The sequence below is a fragment of the Falco peregrinus genome, chromosome 1 (assembly GCF_023634155.1).
Source record: "Falco peregrinus isolate bFalPer1 chromosome 1, bFalPer1.pri, whole genome shotgun sequence".
Lineage (NCBI taxonomy): Eukaryota > Metazoa > Chordata > Aves > Falconiformes > Falconidae > Falco > Falco peregrinus.
Window position 1 is genome coordinate 100591852 of NC_073721.1, and position 18437 is coordinate 100610288.

The following is an 18437-nucleotide window of genomic DNA, read 5'->3' on the forward strand; positions in this document are numbered from 1 at the left end:
GCCATGTTTTTCACTGTATGCCATGTATTTTTACACAACTTTTAATTATTACAGGGTGTCAGAAATAATGTAACATTCAGCCGCAGTGCAGACCTCGTTTGTTAAAAGTCAAACCACCTAAACTGGAAGGACAACGATCGGCAGAACAGAGGCGTTCTCACCTGTATCACTCAGAAACCATGGTGTGAATTTATTAACTCACACGAGGTTAGGTAAGAAGTCTGGGGGGAAATGACTGAATACTGGGGAAATTTTCTGGGAATCCTGGTGTTCTACACTGGCACCGCTGACCCGGAGAGGCCGCGGGCCCGGTTTTGCAGCAGAGGCGCTGGCGGACGCTCCCCGCGGCAGCACCGCACTGCCATGGCGCCGCAAACACCGCGCTCCCGCTGGGCGCGGGGCCCGCAGCCACCCCCGGGCAGCGCCTCCCGAGCCATCCCCGCTTCCCCACGGCCCCCTCCCCCTCAGGAGCCCAGCGCTGCCCGGGCCGCGGCTCCCTGACGGCCCTCCCCGCCGTGGGGGGCAAGCGAGGGCCCGCTGGGTCGGAGCTCCCGGCTTGGCCTTTGGGAGCCCGCTCCGAGCCTTTGGGGCCCCGCTCCGGTGCCCGGTCTGGCCGCGTTAACCGGTGTCCACCGCACTCGTCGCGGTCACGCCTGGAGCGCGGTGGCGGCCAGGTGCGGTTCGCGGCCGTTTATCTGGGGGTGCAGGAGGGAGCCCCGCGGGGAGGGCCGGGCCGGGCCGGGCCGGGGAGCCGCCGCCGCTCTCTGACAGACAGGGGGCGGGGCAGGGCCGGGCCCGCTGCCGGCGGTGAGGCGGGGGCCGCTGCGGAGGGGCGGGGCGCGGCAGACGAAGTCTCGCGAGAGCGGGCGGGGCCGGCCGCCGCCGCGCTCCTCCCCCTGCCGGTCCCGGCGAGAGAGGCCTGCGCTGAGGCCGTGCTGTACCGCGCCGGCCGGCCGGCGGTAGCGGCAGGGAGGCAGCGGCGGGCCGGGGCCCGGCCCGGGGCGCTAGTCAGGATGCCGGGCGGGCGGGTGTGCGCCGCTTGCGGCTGCTCGGAGATCGAGGTGGACGCGGCGCGCGGGGACGCGGTGTGCACGGGCTGCGGCTCGGTGCTGGAGGACAACATCATCGTCTCCGAGGTGCAGTTCGTGGAGAACAGCGGCGGCGGCTCCTCCGCCGTGGGGCAGTTTGTGTCGCTGGATGGTGAGCGCCGCCGGGCCGGGGCGGGCCGCACGTGCGCCGGGCCGGGGGGGTGTGGCGGGGGCCGGGGGCCGGGGGCCGGGGCGTGGGGAGGGGTGGCCGGGGGACGCGGGCCGGTGCGTGGGGAGAGGCGGCCGGAGGGTCCGGGGGACGCGGGTCGGTGCGTGGGGAGGGGCGGCCGGAGGGTCCGGGGGACACGGGCCGGTGCGTGGGGAGGGGCGGCCGGGGGACACGGGGGACACGGGCCGGTGTGTGGGGTGAAGGTGTGAGGGGAATAAGGAGCGGTGTATGGAGAGAGATCGTTGAGGGGACAGGGGAAGGAGCGGTGGGGGCCAGGGACATGGCGTGAGGGGGACAGTGCTGTAGGGGCTGCGGGGGACGGGGACGGTGCAGGGGGTGAGGATGCTGTGCCGAAGGGCAGGGTTAGGGATGGCGCGGGGGGTATGGGTACTGGGGGTGGGGACAGTGTATAGGGAAAAGGGTGCTGGGCAAATGGGGTGCAGGGCGGGTGCCCGGCGACAGGGTGCTGTGCAGGGTGCTGTGGGGCACAGGGTGCGTGGGAAAGTGTGTTGTGCCAGGGAGGGATGGGGTGGTGCCTGTGGGAGATGCTGGTGCTGCACAAGGTGGAAATGGGAGACAGGTGGTGCAAGGTGAGACCGAAACGGAGGGGGGGGGGGGGGGGAGGAAGATGTGCGAGGTGGGAGAGATGCTCTGTGTGTGACAGGAGTAAGTGCCTGAGGGACTGGAGCTCCCATGCTGCTGGCCTCAGAGTGGAAGGACTGGGTGCACAGGGAATGGGAAGGTATATCAAATTTGGGGTAGAGGACAGGTGAGTTGGGTGTTTGAGTAGGGGGAGGATGGGGAGGCACAGAGGCAGTGTGATGGAGGAGAAACAGGCTGGATCTGAAGGGTCAAGAGTCTGCTTCTGTGACCTAGATGGGTTGGGGTGTTTGTGTGAATGCCCTGGACGATAAGGCCTGTGTACTTGGAAAAAGGCCATATGAAGAGGACTCGGTGTTTGGAAGGGAAGGAAAGCGGTTGTGGGGAATGCGTATAAGGAGGAAGAAATATAAGAAGCATGGGAAGGAGCTTAGCAGTGAAACAAGGGGGCTGATGGACTGTATGGCTGTGGGGAAAGAGCAGTTGTGCGTGGAGAGGGCAGCACTGCATACTGGAGTTTGGGAGTTTACTGTAGGCTAGGATTTGTCTAATGGCATTCCTGTCTTCCGACTCAGAGTGCTGGCATTGCCTCTTTTTTATAGCTTGTGAGCAGTTCTTGTATCCTTCACTTTTTCCTGTAGTGATGTGGAGACCACATTTTTAAGGGCTTATACTGCTTTTTCTCTCCCACCCAAAATTATGCAGGACAGATGGCATGCAAGCTAGAGCAGATTTTGGGATGCCTTTTTCCTATGAAAAAAATGTCAAAAGGAAAAGAGATAAGTGCACCATACTGAGGCTGCTTCTTCTTCTGGATGAATTGCACAGTACTTTCTTAAGTTCCTTTAAGGGACCCTTTCCCTTTTGTGCAAGTCCTGAGATGCTGCTGTTGGTTAATCTTTTTTTGATGGCTAGTGCATTAATCCTTTGCTCTTGTATAGCTAGTTAGTTACCTGTCATATGTTACTCTGAAAAGTAATTCTAGCATCTGTGAAGACAGATAAGCACCATGAGGACAGGTGGGTGTGTAAAAGCAAAAACATAATCGGAGCACATTCTCGCATGCCTATGGTGGCTGTATCTGGCTGGCACAAGGTGTGATTGCAGGGGCTTCGCTGTACGTTCATACTGTGATCTTCTAGTCTAGCAAGTCCCCATGTGCATTAATGTATGTATTTTGGTGAAGTGTTGTTTGTAGAAACAATAGAACAGGACTTTCAAAACAAGTTGCTAAGTTACTGCAAGGATGAGTATGGGGCCCTGTTCACATAGTAAATATTTTAGGGAAATTTGGATATGGTTGTTTTATGCTGGTATAATTCTTTGTTTCAAAACAGATGCTTCTATTGTAAATATTTTTTTTTACTTGACTTAAACTGAGTGATGCAAGCTAATCTGAAGAGATGTATTTGTGCTGCAGTAACAGTGTCTTCATGATGTCTGCTTGTCATCTTAAACTTATGACACTGATTTAAGCCCTTAGGAGCAGGGAGAAAAGCCCTTTCCTGTGTAAGCAAGACAGAATTTGTATCTAAGTGTTGTGCTGGCTGGAGAATTTCCAATGGAACGTATATTTCTTTTAAGTCAGAAAACATGTACTTGCTGAAAGCAGCACTGTCTAGTAAGCTATAGCTTTCAGCGACTTCTGATTAAGTAAGCAGGTTTCCATTGAAGTTACCTGATTTTAACACTTTTTTTTCCTGTCGTCTTTGTTGACTCTTTAGGTCTGTGGTTCTGAGGGATCCCCTGTGTATGAAATGCCTTGGGCTGAGGCTCCTCGGACTGCAGTTTGGTCATCACGGGCAGTGATGTGTGGAGCATTTGCAGTGTCAGAGGTGCCCAGGCTATTGTTCTTGAGACCCTGGCCCCTGGTCAGTAGGGCTGGGTGACTCAGATTGTTGTCCAGGTTTTGCAAAGTGTGAGGGTTGCCAGGTTCTCTGTTGCAGAGCTGGGAATTGAATGGGACTCTTGGTGTCTATGGAGTTCAGAGCTCCTGGCTGTGCAACGAGATTCCCCAAACCCTTCAAAGATCCATGAGGGCTTCTATTTGTGTGCTAATATATGTTGAATAGTTATAGATGCCTTTATTCATAACTTTTTAATCTTCATAATAAAGAGCCAAAAGGGAGTAGAAAACATGGAGATACTGTTGCTGACTTCTTGGTACATCTAGCAAACCTTTTTGTTTTGCCAAGCTGCATGTAAAGGATGCAAGATTCTGAATTTGTTTGCTGAAGGAAGGAAGGGTCTCCTGCGCTTTTCTGTATTGAAGTGGCCTGTCTAGATCATGCCAAGTGCTTGCTAATAAGCCCAGCAACCTCACTGTAAAACATGGGAAACCCCTTCTTTTGTTCTCTCAGGGTTGAAAGAATGTGTGGGGCCACACTTAAGTTTTCCCAGGCGGTATTTTCATTCATCTATCAGTGTGCCTAGTGTAGGAAGCCACAACCTCAACACTGATTTCTTTCACAGAGAAGTTTGGTGTAGCCAGTGTTTTCCAGTGCAGGTGTGTGAGTCTTGTTTCTTTCTGTTTTGACAATTTTAACAACCGAGCATTGGTGTGCTGCGAAAGTGTAGGTTTGTGCATGGATATGAGGGAGAGATCTTGCTTTGCTACTGCATGAAGGTTGGGGTAAATGCAGGCTACGAGTTTGTTGGGCAAAAGGGTAGAAGCAGTGACGGGCAAAATAGGTGGCTGTACAGGTAAATATGGGGGAAGAATGTTTTTTTGGCAAAGTGGCGCGCCTTGTGGATCTTTTGGAGCTTTCTAAAGAAGTCAGTAAGTGGACCAAGCAGATTGCTGGATCTGTGAAGGGAGGTCAGCAAGATCTTTCACCAGAAGCTTTTAAAGAATCTGAGCTGTAGTGAATAAGGGAATAAGGGAGGGTCCTTACAGAGCAGAGTAACTACTCAAATTGTAAGAAATGTAGACTACAAATAAATAATAAGTCTCCTGAAGGAGATGCCAGTGAAGTTCAATAGAATCTGAGCTGATGATCTGGAAAACAAGTGAATGGCGAGTTAAAGGTTTTCTGGCAACACTTAAGTTATTTGGGTTATTAAAGACTGTAGAAAGACCTGTTGCTCTTAGTAGCTGGGTAGTAGGATAGCAGGTGGGATCAAGAGTTGCAGTGAGAGTTAGGATTGTTCCTTTCTTCCACATATGGGATGGTCGTATCTGGACTGGCTAGTATAACTTGGGAAGGAGATCCCTAGGTCTTAATGGATAATTCTGTAAAAACGTTCAGCTCAACATTCATTTGCAGTACAAAAAAACCAGAGTGGTGAGGGGAATGTTAGAAGTTATCAGGAAAAGAATATGACAGCATGTATGTATACTGTTAGGTATCCTCAGCACTATCTGCAATTTAAATGCTGTGTGCAGTTCTAGTGTGTTTATCTCTTTTTCTTCCCCTTCCTCAAGAAAATCTCTAACAGAACTAGGAAAAAAAAAGATCAGGAGAGAAAGATGGGGTGATTAAGAGGAGTGCTTCTTGAAGAGCTTCTCAGAATGACTGAATAGACTCAGCCTCTTCAGACTGGAAAAGATGATTGAATGGGGACGTAGTAGAGGTCTGTAAATACAGTGGAATAGCGTGGTAAGGATGAGCAATTGTTCAGTATCACACAATGCAAAAACCAGGGAGCACTGAGAAATCTAGCAGCTGGCTTATTTTAAAGGTAGCACGTAGGAAGTTCAGAAGCATTAGGAGGGGTTTTGTTTGTTTTTTGTTGGGTGTCATGTTGTGCTGTGTCTGTCGTGTGTCGTGCCTCTACCCCCTGAAAAAAAATAAATGAAATTGTGAGTCTTAAATTGTGGATGTTAAAAGTTTACATGAGTTGGAAAAGGATTGAGCAAATGGAATAAAAATGTGTCACAGCCATTAAAAAAAAGCTACTATTTCTGGTTCAGGAAATCTTTGAGCCACAGATCTCTAGACTCTGGGAAATTATATGAAAGAACTATTGTGACAAGCTTTCCTACTATGTTTTGTGTTCACTTGTAGGCAGGTATATTAACAGACTTCACCGTTCAGGGGTGGGATACTGGACTAGATAGTTTTTTGACCTTTGGCACAGCTGCTCTTTTGAGTCTTCAGAGGAAGATCATGTTCTTTGAGCTCGAGAGAGCTGCTTTTGAGGGCTTTGACCATTCTTTTAAAACTGGTCCAAGAATCAGAGGGCTATGGTTTTGCAGCATGAAGTTTAGTAGGTGTCCCTATGAATTAATACTGGGGTTTTGTGGGGTTTTTTTTCAGCTTGTGTTTTGGAAAGTGGTGAGCACAAAACTCTTCTGACTTCGACAATTATATAGATATGTTCCCGCTCTTGAAAATGCTTAGCTAATTCTTCTGACCTCCTTGTGAGAAGTAGGTAGTAGCCACATTTACAGTTGTGAGAGTCTGATAAAGTGTCCAGAAATCCAGACTGCAAGGTGAAGACTTGTTTAGAGTAAGGTTTATAAAGTTGTGTATGCAGTACTTTGTAATAAGGACATCTTCCCTGGTGGTAGTTGGGGCATATAAAAGAGCATAGTGGTCCTATAGAAATACACAAAGGGGGAGCTAGGCCACCCCAGTCCTGATGAGATGCCCTTTGGAGATGGGCATGACTTCACTGGTGGTGGTATGCTGAGACAGGTGTCTTTGTTAGCATGTTCTTGATGGAAATGCCAGATATGATTGCAGGCTAGCCTGATCCCAATCGCATAATTCCTTTTAATGCTGTCTGTCTTGGGGAGTGGCAGGTCATCTCTTGTTGTGAGGCACCTGTGACTTGCTGGGTCACGAGCTGGTAAGTTCTTTCACTTGCAAGGGAGTACCCTCTTCGTGCTCTAGAAGGGGCTTACTGTGTATCTTTCTATTGATCTTCTGAGAGGAAAGTCCTCACAAAGCACAAGCTAGTGAAAGCTTTAATAGGCCCTGTACTGGTCCAGTTAGTTATAATTCAATTCTGTTGCAAGTGGTCACAGTCCAGCCTCAACACTTAACTAAGTGTGTTATTCTCTTGAAGCCTGTGAAGGCCCTGCGTTGAAATTGAGTTTCTGAGCCTAACTAATTTGACCCTGGGTAAGTCAGATATGAGTGGAAAAGGGTTGTTACGCATATTTGAGCTTCAAGGAACTCTGCTAATTGCACAGAAAGTGTTTGAGGCCTGTGCTTTTCCTAGCTGAGTCTAGTTTTGAAGAGTAACTATCCACCTTATAATTGATAGCCAGCTCAGACCATCTCAAACTAGCTGAAAGAGGTTGTTCTTTGTGACTACTTGTCAAATTTGAGAGCATTTGAATTAAAATTCCTCATTCTGCTGATTGGAATGAATGCATCTTGTGGGTTTTTTTTTTCTTCATACATAAGTTCTTAACCGGCTCCTATCGATTGTAACATTTGAACACCTCCCAGCATGAAGTACCGCGATACAGGGTCTAAGAGTGAGCTATGTTTCTCCCTCTCCATTACACTGTAATTGCATCCTGGAAGACTGAGTTCCGAGCCCTTTGCCAGTCTGCACTTGTTTGATGGCTGCTGCTTTTGTAGAAAGGGAAGTTGTGAGTTGTGTGCCATGTTTGAAGATGGTGAATTCTCTGATCACTCTTTCACTGTGCCTGGGTGGGAGCCCCCCCCCCCCGTCTTGTGGTAGTTGTTGGGAGAAACTGTTTTTACAAGTAGTTTCCCTGAGGCTGACAGGAGAAGAAACAAGTACAAAGCTGAAGAGAGTAAGAGGAGGAAAGCTGAACATGGAGCAAACATTGATAGTCCAGATGTCTCTTCAGGTTTTTGTTTAAAGAAGATGAGAAAATGGAAGTCTAGGGCTTCTGACACTAATCAAAGAAGAAGAAAACAGCCCCACCTGAGAAAGCTGATGTACAGGCAGTGCAGCAGCAAGCTGGAAGGCATAACAGAAAACACAGCATGAGAAAATGGCACCACGAGGCATACCGAGCTTGTGATCGTGAAACACGAGCTTGTGATCCTGAAACATGTATGTGGGGAAGCTCAGCTGCTGTTGTTCTAGAAATTGCCTTTAAATGCTTGGTAGTAAGTTGAGAAAAACAGCATCTGATAAGCTTCTTGGGCACAAACCATAAGGCAATCTGGAAACCTACCCTTTGAGGTGAAGGGTATCTCTGCGTGCGGTCTGGTGGCAGGAGAGCTGGCTGCTTTGCCAGGCACTGCTGTCCCTTGCTGTCCATGACCAGCTTCTTGCTGGGGCTCCCCCAACCCTGCCCATGGCCCAAGACCCCATGTCAGACCCTCAGGGACATCAGCCCCTGCCCCAGTGATTCTGCAGCAGAGCTGGTCTGGTCTTCAGCACTCCACAGCCCTGCCCTGCCTGGCCATGGGTCCTGCCAAGCCAGGCCTGTGTCCCACCTGGCCTCATCCCTATCCCTATGGCCCTGTCCACCTGTCTCAGGGCCGTGTCTGATGCGGTTCCCCTTGCTGGGCCTGATCCTGACCCCCACGTGCAGGCTGACATCCTGCCTGGCTTCAGCCCATCCCTGGACCCACAAAGGTGCTCAGTGCCCTGGGCTGCAGCTGCCCCATCCTGCTACAGAGTTCAGGGTCACATTTCTAGTAAAAAATCAGGATTATTTTTCAGAAGTGTTTAGCTAACTCTTAATTAGCATGTGTCTTCCCCAACCAGCTGTCTATCTTTACAAAACCAATAGTATCCCTGTAGTTTTGAGACCTCTGTTGCCCTCTGAGGTTTGTCTGAAACTGGGCAGAGAGGAGAGGGATGGGCAGCGTTGCTCTGTACACTGTTTTCCCTCTGGAAAGCAAGGTGAAAACTGAAGGTTAGCATAATGAAATGCAGCCTCTGCAGGCTGAGGCAACAGAACTGTGGGGTGGAGAAGACAAGTTGGTGGAGCTAGGGGCATTTATCAACTCCAGATAAGACCTACAGGATACTTCATCCTTAAATGCACGTCATGGAAAGCCTCACTAGGAGGGTTATGCAGTAGCCTGGCCACTGAAGTGGGATCCTTGCCCCACGGGACTCACCCTGCCTTTGGGGTCTGAGGTGGGTGAGCATCACTGGTGTGTCTGTGTGAGACTGAACAGTGTGACTGTCTTGAAACAGATTTACTGTTTTATGGTTGATTGCTTGGAATTTCTATTTTTTTTGGTGGCTTTTGGTTAAAAAATATGTAATAAACTAAATTAAAAATGCCTGTTCTTTTCTTTCAATGCTAAGCTGGCATTTGTTATTTGAGATTTATAGTAACAGATGTGAATTAGTCTTTTACCTTACTCTTACTCAGTGACTTAAGTCAGGAGGTTTTAGGTTAGTCACAAATATATAGTCATAGTTGTGTGGATGGGAGGCTGCAGCGGGCATTGACAGCATTAGTCCAATTTCAGCACTGAGTCAGGACCACATATAGCTCATGGCTCTTGTACAGCATGACATAAATTAGGACCTTCATCTCCAAATGTGTATGAGTTTGCAAGATACTGATTTGAGGCTGTTGGGAAGAATGTTTCTTGCGGAAAGTTGTTAGCTTTTGCTCATAAGGAGAAAGGAAAGTTGTGAACTAGTAGCCCTTAACACACCGAGTGTTTGTTAAAACTTCTGGTTCAGGAGGCACCACAACATTTATATTATAGGCTGCTTCAAATATTAGAGTATCAAGGAAAAGTTTCTTCCTTCTCATACAATTCTTTCATTGCAAGTAAATTATAAGCAACTTACTACAGTGACCCATTTGCACTGCCATGATTGCTGAATGTGTACTCTTAACTCTGCAGTTATTGCAGACAAATTTAATGTATCTTCTTCTTTAGTAAAGCTGTGGTATGCTCAATTTTTCAGGTGTGCCTGTGGAAGCTTACTGAAATATTTTGTATATGCTACTTTATCCTAAAAAAACTCTTTATGTTTTCACATCATAGAGCGTGAACTACATGGACCTTAAGTGCAGAACTTGACTGTAGTTTGCCTTGATATAAGTATTTCAGCCTTTTGGAGTTTGTGAAAATGGAAAGTTTCAAAAAATAAAAAAAAAGGTCAGCAAACTGGAAAGAAGAGAGGGATTAGGTACAGGGAGGAAAAAGCTTCCATAAAATTTCAGCTAAGCTTACTAGCCATTGATCTGTGCTTTTTTTTTCCTCTAGAACTTTTTAAGGTGGATAATTACTGTCACAGTGCTAGTGAGATAGTTTGGTAAAGAGGATGAGCTCTGTGTTTGTATCAGTTCTGTGTCTTTGGCTGGTCAGTTGTTACCTACAATAAAGGGTTCTTCTGTATTTTTGAATAATGCAGAAGTGGAAGGAGTGGTGGGTTTGTTTTTAATTGGTAGTTATTAATTAGTTTGCATGTAGGATGTATTGATAGGCCAAATCCTGACATAAAGTACAGTGCAGCCTCGAACAGTCCTGAAATGGGTTCCTGTAGTAATGCACACACTAAAATTGAAATGAAAGTGCTAGGTTCTGAAAAGTAAAAGTAATGTTAATGTCAGCAAAATTCCTCATACTTGTGATGCAGATTTCTAGATAGCACTAATTCACTGATAACTTTAAATTATGTAGAGTGGCCATGATGTAATTTGCAACACAGAAGAAAGTATGGGTATGCTGGATTTGCGGACTTTTTGGGAAATCCTGAAGAACATTTACCTGTTTTAGTGTATGCTAGGTTTTCTTATTAAAAAAAAAAATCCATAATCATGCTGTGTTGGGAAGGAAGAGGGGAAACTTGCATCTACTTAATGCAAAAAATAATAATCTGCTATACATTTTAGTGAGAGGGACTGAATCCATTTTTGCTTCTGTAATCCTCCAGGTGGCAATCCTGTGTCAGATAAGCGTATCGTGGATTTTTTCTGGCATTGAGTCGTTTATATGCTGTCCTCGTGATGGCAACAAATGCTTGATTGAAGTGCTGCAGAATGTACCGCTGTCAGTTGTGAAAATGCTGAATTGAGCACGTAACTTGGATGCAGACTGGTTTCATAGAATTGTGCAGCCCTAAACTCGGGTGTGGTAGACGCAAGAGTATATTTATCTCTTTGGTTGGTAGTTATGAAAATAAGGCCATAGCTAGCTAGCTATGGTGGAGTTGATAAAAAGTTTGTGTAAGTTTATTCACCAGTACCATTTCAGCAGGCTGGGGTGTGTGCAGATCTGTTAACTTCCCTGTAAAAATGGCTGAGAAAAGAATTATTTCAGTTACAGACTTCAGTAGTTTTGTGCGTTCAGAAAACTTTAAACACATCATTTTGCTTTTGTAGGCATGAATTGTAATGGGGACATTTACTTAATCTCCTTGTGACTTTCATAGTCTAACTTAAGTAGGAAGCTCATTTTTTTCCTCTTAGATTATCTAGTCTACCCTGACTATGAAACTGTTGGTGTTACATAATCTGCATTCTTTATCAGACTCGGATTTTATGCTTGGTCTGTAAATACGTGGGGTTTAAATTGGAGAGTTTTCTCCTACATTGTCCTGAAGAAAGGGCTGGTTTTGATTTCACAGGCAAGGATTTTGGTAGGATCAGTCCTGTCAAATAGATACGCTTCAGTTCAACGTGCAAGCAGCTTCATTCCCTGTCTTTACTTCCTCATTTATGTAGAGGAGACAAAATCCGTCATGATGGGACTGAATCTGTTTCTTCTCCAGGTGTTGAATCTGAAACTCAGCATGTCGCTAGCTCTCAGAAAAATGCCCTTTAAGCTGCAGATGCCCGAGTGACTGCCCTTTGCCTCTTCTGTGTGGAGGGATGTGATACGTGCTGTTCCTGCTAGCTGTCGGTTTTTTTGTTGCTGTTCAAGGTTACCACAGACTTCAAGCTTTGCTTGCTCCATTTACTGCTTGAGGAATGTTTTTGTAGAGAAGCAGTGATGTGACTCCCTTCGTTAGTGAGTTGTTAGAGCAAAACAAATAGCCCAGGTGCCTGGGTCTGACCCTGCACACAGCAGCTGTGCCTCCAACTGCTGCAAGGAGCAGATGTGGGGATGGCTGCTCTTGACTGCTTGTGGGATGGGCGCTGTAGTTCAGCACTCAAGTAATGTGGAGTTATAGGCTGGGTCTGGACCTGTGTAAGCTTTGACCAAGTATCGTAAAATTCATAGGCATATGATGTCTTGCGTCTTCAGTTCCTTTCTTCTGGTGTCTCAGGACACTGCCCTACTTGAGGGGACCACAAAAAAAAAAAAGGAAAAAAAAAAAAAAGAAAGGTTGCTTCTGAGCTGTCTAACATATCTCTCCACACCTTCTGTGGTCCAAAATTTAATGTAAATGTCCAGAGAGGAGTCTTCAGTTATGCAAAGCTGAGAATCTGAGTTTGTCATCTACTGATTATTTTTAGAAACTCCGTACCTTGGGAGGCGCTGCCTCATGAAGGTATTTGAGTTGGCTTAGGGAAATGTTAGTGTTAATGTTGAAGATTTGACAGTCAGTCCTTGAAGACATCAAATACTTCTCGGATATATTTTTGTATATCTTGAAAGCTGAATGTGGAAAACCAAAAGCCTATTTAATTCACTTTCGAAGTTTTAGAGGAGGAAAAATGGAAAAGGTCAAGAAATGTAAAAATTTCAGTTAAGCTGGGATGTTAATTTGGTTGTGCCTAGCAATTGCTGTTCCTTTCCTTTGTACTTTTTAAATGACTAGCTTTGTAGGGATTTTTGTCTTTAAATGAATTTGATGGTTTTATTTTTTTAAGAGTTTATCTTTTTATTACCCAGCTGAACAGTTACGTTAATGAGTTTGGTTTGCATTCTGCTTGTAAAGATTAAAGCTGGTGAGACTTCATAGTCAATGGCAACGTTAGTTTGCAGTTCTGAGGGTCTTCTGTGCTCAACAAACTAGTATTCTGTCAGTTTTCAAAGCCAAACGCTAATTAGAGATGTACAGTCTTTCCAGTTAACTCGCTGAGAAATGGGCACATCAATTCTGATAGCAGAGTTTGTCTTTCAGATAGCTCTGCTAGTATCTGCTGTAGCTTGGAAAGAAATAACTTTTATGTACAATGTTGTATCTTGGTATCTAATGAAAAAGAATCTTAAAGAGCTAAACCACTGAAATATCAGCTTAATTTTATTTTGTTGCTTTTTTTATTCTAGCTTCTGAGCTAGTTAAATTATTTTGTTAATAGTAGTGTTTATCACTACTGTAATATTGTTTTTGTGCAAGCTTTTTAGTAGTGACAGGGAAACCTATAAAAGAGTACTGTAGTTTTGACAGAGATCCAATAAAACTCAGTATTTTGGTGTATTCAGAGTTAGAGGGGACTGAAAAGTGGAGCCTTTGTGCACAGGAAGGGGACTGGTCCCTTGGATCCAAGTGCTGGATGAGCCTGCTCCAGCCTGCCCTGCTGTTTGGCCCTGCTCTTGCCCTGCAGTTTATGGCCTCCTCCGCTGTACTGATGCTTGAGCCTGCGCTCTCCAGCTGCAAATCAGACAAGTGAGGTAGCCTGTGGTAAAGCAAACCTTAAAACAACAAAAAATGGAGGGTAAGAGACAGAATTTCTGAAGGTAGATTTGCTACTGAAGGAAAGGAACATAAAACTGTTGCCACTGTTGATACTGGTTTTTTTGCCAGGTAAACCATTCTTATTAAATGTATTCCAAAAATGTTTTGTGTGCTAGGGTAGTTCAGTAACCTCTCTCTGTTTTGCTTCATTGGTTTGTTTTAGAACCTATAAGAATGGCAAGCAGCCATTGTTGTCTGTAGTGGTCTGGAGCAAATACAGAGTTGGGAGACATACCCAGTGAGGAGGTCACTATAGAGTGTTTTTCATTTCTAATTAGGGTGTTGAACTGAAGTGCTTAAGCTGTAGGGCATTTCTGTGAGAGCTTCTGATTATTGTTTGTTGAAATGATCTGCTAATGAAGTGAAGGTGAAGTCAGTTTCTGTTGTGGATAGTGCTGGAAACCCAATTCAGAGTTTGGATGGAAAATCAAGCTTTGAAGGCTTATAGTCAGTAATTCTGCAGGAGTATTAGCTTTTTGGTTTATTTTTTTTTCCTCAGCATAAACGTACATTAAAGGCAGCTGAGAGGAGATTAGCTAAGGAGGTCTGGTAAAAGGGAAAATTTAGGTCACAGTTTCTCATCACTTGTACCTGCTATGGAAGTATTTATTCAGGTGTGTGGGAGAAATACCCTGAATGGCTTTCAAGTGACATTTTTTTTTCTATCTCAAAGTCATTCTAGTTTGTTCCAGAGAACTGGTGTAAGATGGGAAAACATACCTACAAGAACTTGAGGGAAAAACTGTGGGCATCATAGGAACAAGATGACTCTGACTTTTTTCCTATTCTGAAGAGCAGACTACTTGAATTAAGTAGAAGTCCTTACTAACAAATTACTTCTTTTTAATACTGTGCAATATAGCTTTTTGATCGCACTTGTTGTTAAGCTGATAGATTTGAATATCCTGCTTGAGATAGCCTGATTGTTTTTAAAAAAAATCCTTGCTTCAGTGGGAGACTATTTCTGTCCGTGGTAGTTTAATTCCCTGTTCTGCAAGGTTGGTTTCTGTGAGTAGTTCCATTGACTCCCGGTGGACTTTGCATTCAGGCTTCTCAGCACTGGCACAGATGCATAAACCAGCCTCTAGTTTATGCTAATTTACAACTCGGGCTTGTTTTAGTCTCCAGCCTTTCAGGATATAGAAGCAGCAGTTCCAGCTTTGCAGTTTTTGTAGCCTAAGTGTCGTTCTGTGTGCCTAATGTTAAACTGAAGTTATCTGAAAGTAAGCGTTAGGTCTGTAGTAGCCAACACAGTCACTATTGAGTGCTAAAGGTGTTTTATATCCTGTAGTGCCAGTAATTAGCTATTAAAATTCTGTATTGAATATTCTTCATACAAAAAATATTAACTACGCAATTGTTTCATCATTTACTTCAAGAAATATTTTACAATATTGACTTTAATGTTCTGCCTGAAATAGGGCTTTCAACATTTTTGTACTTTTCTTTGGAGCTGAGATTGGGTGGATTTATGGAGCCATGTAATTCCTATGGTATCCCACAGAAGAAATAAACTGCACAGGATTTACATTCAGTATCTTAAACCCTTCAAGCACTTCTGTTGCCCTTCTTAATGTAATTTGACATATTGTAAATTATACAGATATTGAATATAGTGGCACAGTAACTTTCCTTGTAATATTGTAATTCATTTATTGCATTTGACATGTCTGAGTTTTTCGTTTTTCTTTTTTTTTTTTTTTTTTTTTTTTCTCCCTCTAATAGGTGCAGGCAAAACACCAACTTTAGGAGGAGGATTCCATGCCAACCTGGGAAAGGAGTCACGAGCGCAAACTCTACAGAATGGTACTTGCAAGCTCTAGTCTTGTTGATATGGCGGGTTTTTTTTATTATTATTATTAATGTGGTTGATTACAATTAATTTCTAGTTCTGAATGTGACCTCAAAACCTTGGCAGGCCACTTGTTATTCAGTAGACCAGTCTGACTAGTGCTGATTTTACATTGTGCTCTCGTTTGGTTGTTATACCTGATTTATGAGGTCAGGTAGCTGGCTGACAAAGGGTAATGGCACCTGACAGTACTATCGTCGTTTAAAAGGACTTTTTCAAGGTTGACGTGCCCATTGCACCTTTTTATTATCTGTTAACCTATTGTGGCGTTTTATTTTATAAGTTTTCAGGGTTCTTGAAATGCTTTATGCATGTTTATTTTGAAGTATAATTGTTCAAATGCTTTTGGTTTTATGCAGTGTAAGTGTGAGAATGCATGTATTTATGCACACTTAATAGTAATTGTGCTTCATATGTGACGAATGTGGTGGGGGGATGGAAAAAAGTATTCAAATGATACTTAAATAAATACTCTCATTACATATTATACATTTTAATTGAGATCTACATAATATACGCTCTTTACAGAGAGTGAATAAAACCTGCTTTTATTCCAGAAACAGAATGGTTTTCCAGTTCCAATTGCTGTTAACTTATATCAATGGGCAGGAGTTGTCATTTTATTTTTTTTGCTAATTAATACTCTTGTCTCATGACTGCTGGAGATGACAGCTGATGGACTGTCATATCAAAGACTCGGAAGCTGACATGTAATTAACTAAGGGACATAGATGGGTTTTACTGATATGGTGCTCATTGTGGGGGGGGGGGGAGGATATTTTAGATATTTTCCTAAATTAAAGTCTTACACTTGCAACTTAAATGCAGAAAATCTTACCTGGTATTATGCCTGTATAGGTATACAAAGGATAAGATTGATCTGATGATATATCTCCATAGGTATAGAAAGGTTAAGATTACCTTATTGAAATATAACCAGAGTGCTTTACTCAGCATTATTCAGCTAATTTATATACAGAGTGTTTTATTCAGCTGTTTGTACTGAACAGTAATGAGCTGTGCTTTTTTGGCAGAGTAAAGCTTGTGCTTTGTGTGAGCTAGTTTCAGTGTCAGGTCCAAAGTTACTATCTTACAAGTTTCAAAAATGTCTGGATAAAGTGTAACCTTTGTAAGTGAAATAAAACCACTAGAATGCCTTTTGCAGTCAGTGAAGTTTGTCTTTGGATGAACGCACTTCTAAACAAAACTGTAATTTTAGATGGGTGTTTTCAAAATAAATTGGCATGTTGTGCCTAAGGACTGCCCAGTTCCTTGTCTTTAGCTGTAGAAAAGTAAAGTGCTGAGGGGAGAAAATCCTGATCTGTTGCTTGAGTGTTGTTGGAGTGTTTGAATCCTTCAGAGCCCCTTTTGGTTATGCTGAAGGATAATCACAAGACATTGTAGATGTTTTTCTGGGGTCCAAACATGGCTTCTTTCTTGGATGAGTGTTTGCTGGGGCATATTTTTGAGCATCATCCTTCCCCACAGCTTTTGTGCGTGGGGGGGCCCCCCAATCATACGCAGTGATTCTGACTTGGCTAAAGTCTATCTGTATTATATACAAGAAATTGTAGTTGTTTTGAATGAAATTATCTCCCAGACAGTTTTGAAATGGGAAAATAATTTGTCTTTTCACCTATACCTGTCTGAGGCTTTTTACAGGTTCTCTCTCTCTCTCTTTTGTTTTGTTGCTATCCTTTATATAAAGAAAAGTATTTGGTCTTTGATTTCTGTAACCAACCTGCATTTGTCATGCTGCCAATCTGTCTCTGGGAAAGTTCTTTTCAATGAGCTAAGTGATGTTCTTGCTCAGTCCCAAGCATGACAACAGCAGCTGATATTTCAGGTGGAGCAATTGGTGTTTGAAAGGCTTTTCTTTCTGCTGCAGTATAATGAGCTAGTTGTCTGCTGCATTTAATCACACTTCTAGCTTTACATAGTTTTTAATTGCAAATTGAGCTATGGCAGTGAACTTAGAAAATCTCACCCTGTCACTGTGTGCCCATGATAATGGCTTTTTTGGGTGAAATTATATTAATATCCATTGTGCTTAGACTTGAAAGTGTAACAAGGTAAACATACTTACTGTATATAATTTAAAATAAAAGCATGAGATTGTTCATTGAATGAAACTGAAGTACATAGTAAACTATATTAAAAATGAACAGTTATCCTTGGAGTGCTATGCTTTCTGCTCAGAAAAAGGCTGAGCTGCTTATTTATTTGCTGGTACTACTATGTTTGTGTTTCCAAAGTTAACTGAGTTGCAAATGAACTGCTGAAATTAGCTCCTGTTCAGATGCTGGCGCAGTGCAGCCTGTGAGCACGCTTCAGGAGGCCTATTCCTGCAACTTGCTGATAGCTCTTACGTCAAGGCTGTGGGCTACCTTCAGTTGTGTAAGCACATGATTTTTTTCTTCTGTATGGTGCTCTATACAAGCTGTTGCCAAAGGGAAGATCCAGGCTCTGGGAAGTACGGATGGGTGGCGGAGCTCGGATTGCTCTGGAGGTTGTCCCCAGTGTACTGGAGAGCAGCTGAGAGCGTGTGTGTGTGTGGTCTGAGAGTGCTGGCAGGTCTTGCACTGTGCCTGGTCTGCTTGCCAGCAACCTGCAGGCTTGACACGATGTGGAGAAAAGTCCAGCAAAGGCAGCAGGGACTTGCTGTTGGTTTTGTTGTGTTTTTTTTTTTTTTTTTTAAAAAAAAACAACCACCAACCAACAACATCCCCCTGCTTTCCCTTCCCTCCCCCACTTAGTTTGGGCCAAATTTTTCCCTTCCCTCCCCCACTTAGTTTGGGCCAAATTCTTCCTTGCTGTAATGTCTGTCTCTTCAGGGAAGGTGAAAGGGAGGTGATCTGGGCTCACTGTCTCTTGCTTAACCACAGCAGAGCAGCTGGGGTTGGCTGAATGCATGATGCTGCTATTTTTTGAGGCTTGTAATGAAAGGATATTTAGAATTAGATGAAAAAGTTTTCCATTAGAATACCTAAGGTAAAAAATTCATGATTTTTTTTTCTTTTCCTCCATTTTAAAGTGAAGAAATGCAGAAGTAAAATGTTCCAACTGCTCGGCAGTTCTGGACTAGTCTACCAAAAAATATTTTGTGCATTAGTGTTTATATATACATACACACACACCCTAAATAGAGCCATGGGAAAACTGGAGGTTTTATAGTTTCCAGGTTTGTGCAAGAATGTCTAATTCACAGAACTAATCTCCCTTATCACACATGCCTTTGCTGTATGTTTCT

General features: G+C 44.1%; 1 protein-coding gene across 1 annotated transcript in view; it reads left to right on the forward strand.

Annotated features, from left to right (window-relative positions):
* The first annotated feature begins 882 nt into the window (after positions 1-882).
* The window catches only part of BRF1 (BRF1 RNA polymerase III transcription initiation factor subunit), a 175809-nt gene continuing 158254 nt past the window's right edge, over positions 883-18437 (forward strand). Inside the window, exons 1-2 of the mRNA XM_055802849.1 lie at positions 883-1200; positions 15061-15141. Of these exons, the coding sequence (XP_055658824.1) occupies positions 1014-1200; positions 15061-15141 (268 nt within the window). The 5' untranslated portion in view covers positions 883-1013. The remainder of the gene's footprint in view (positions 1201-15060; positions 15142-18437) is intronic.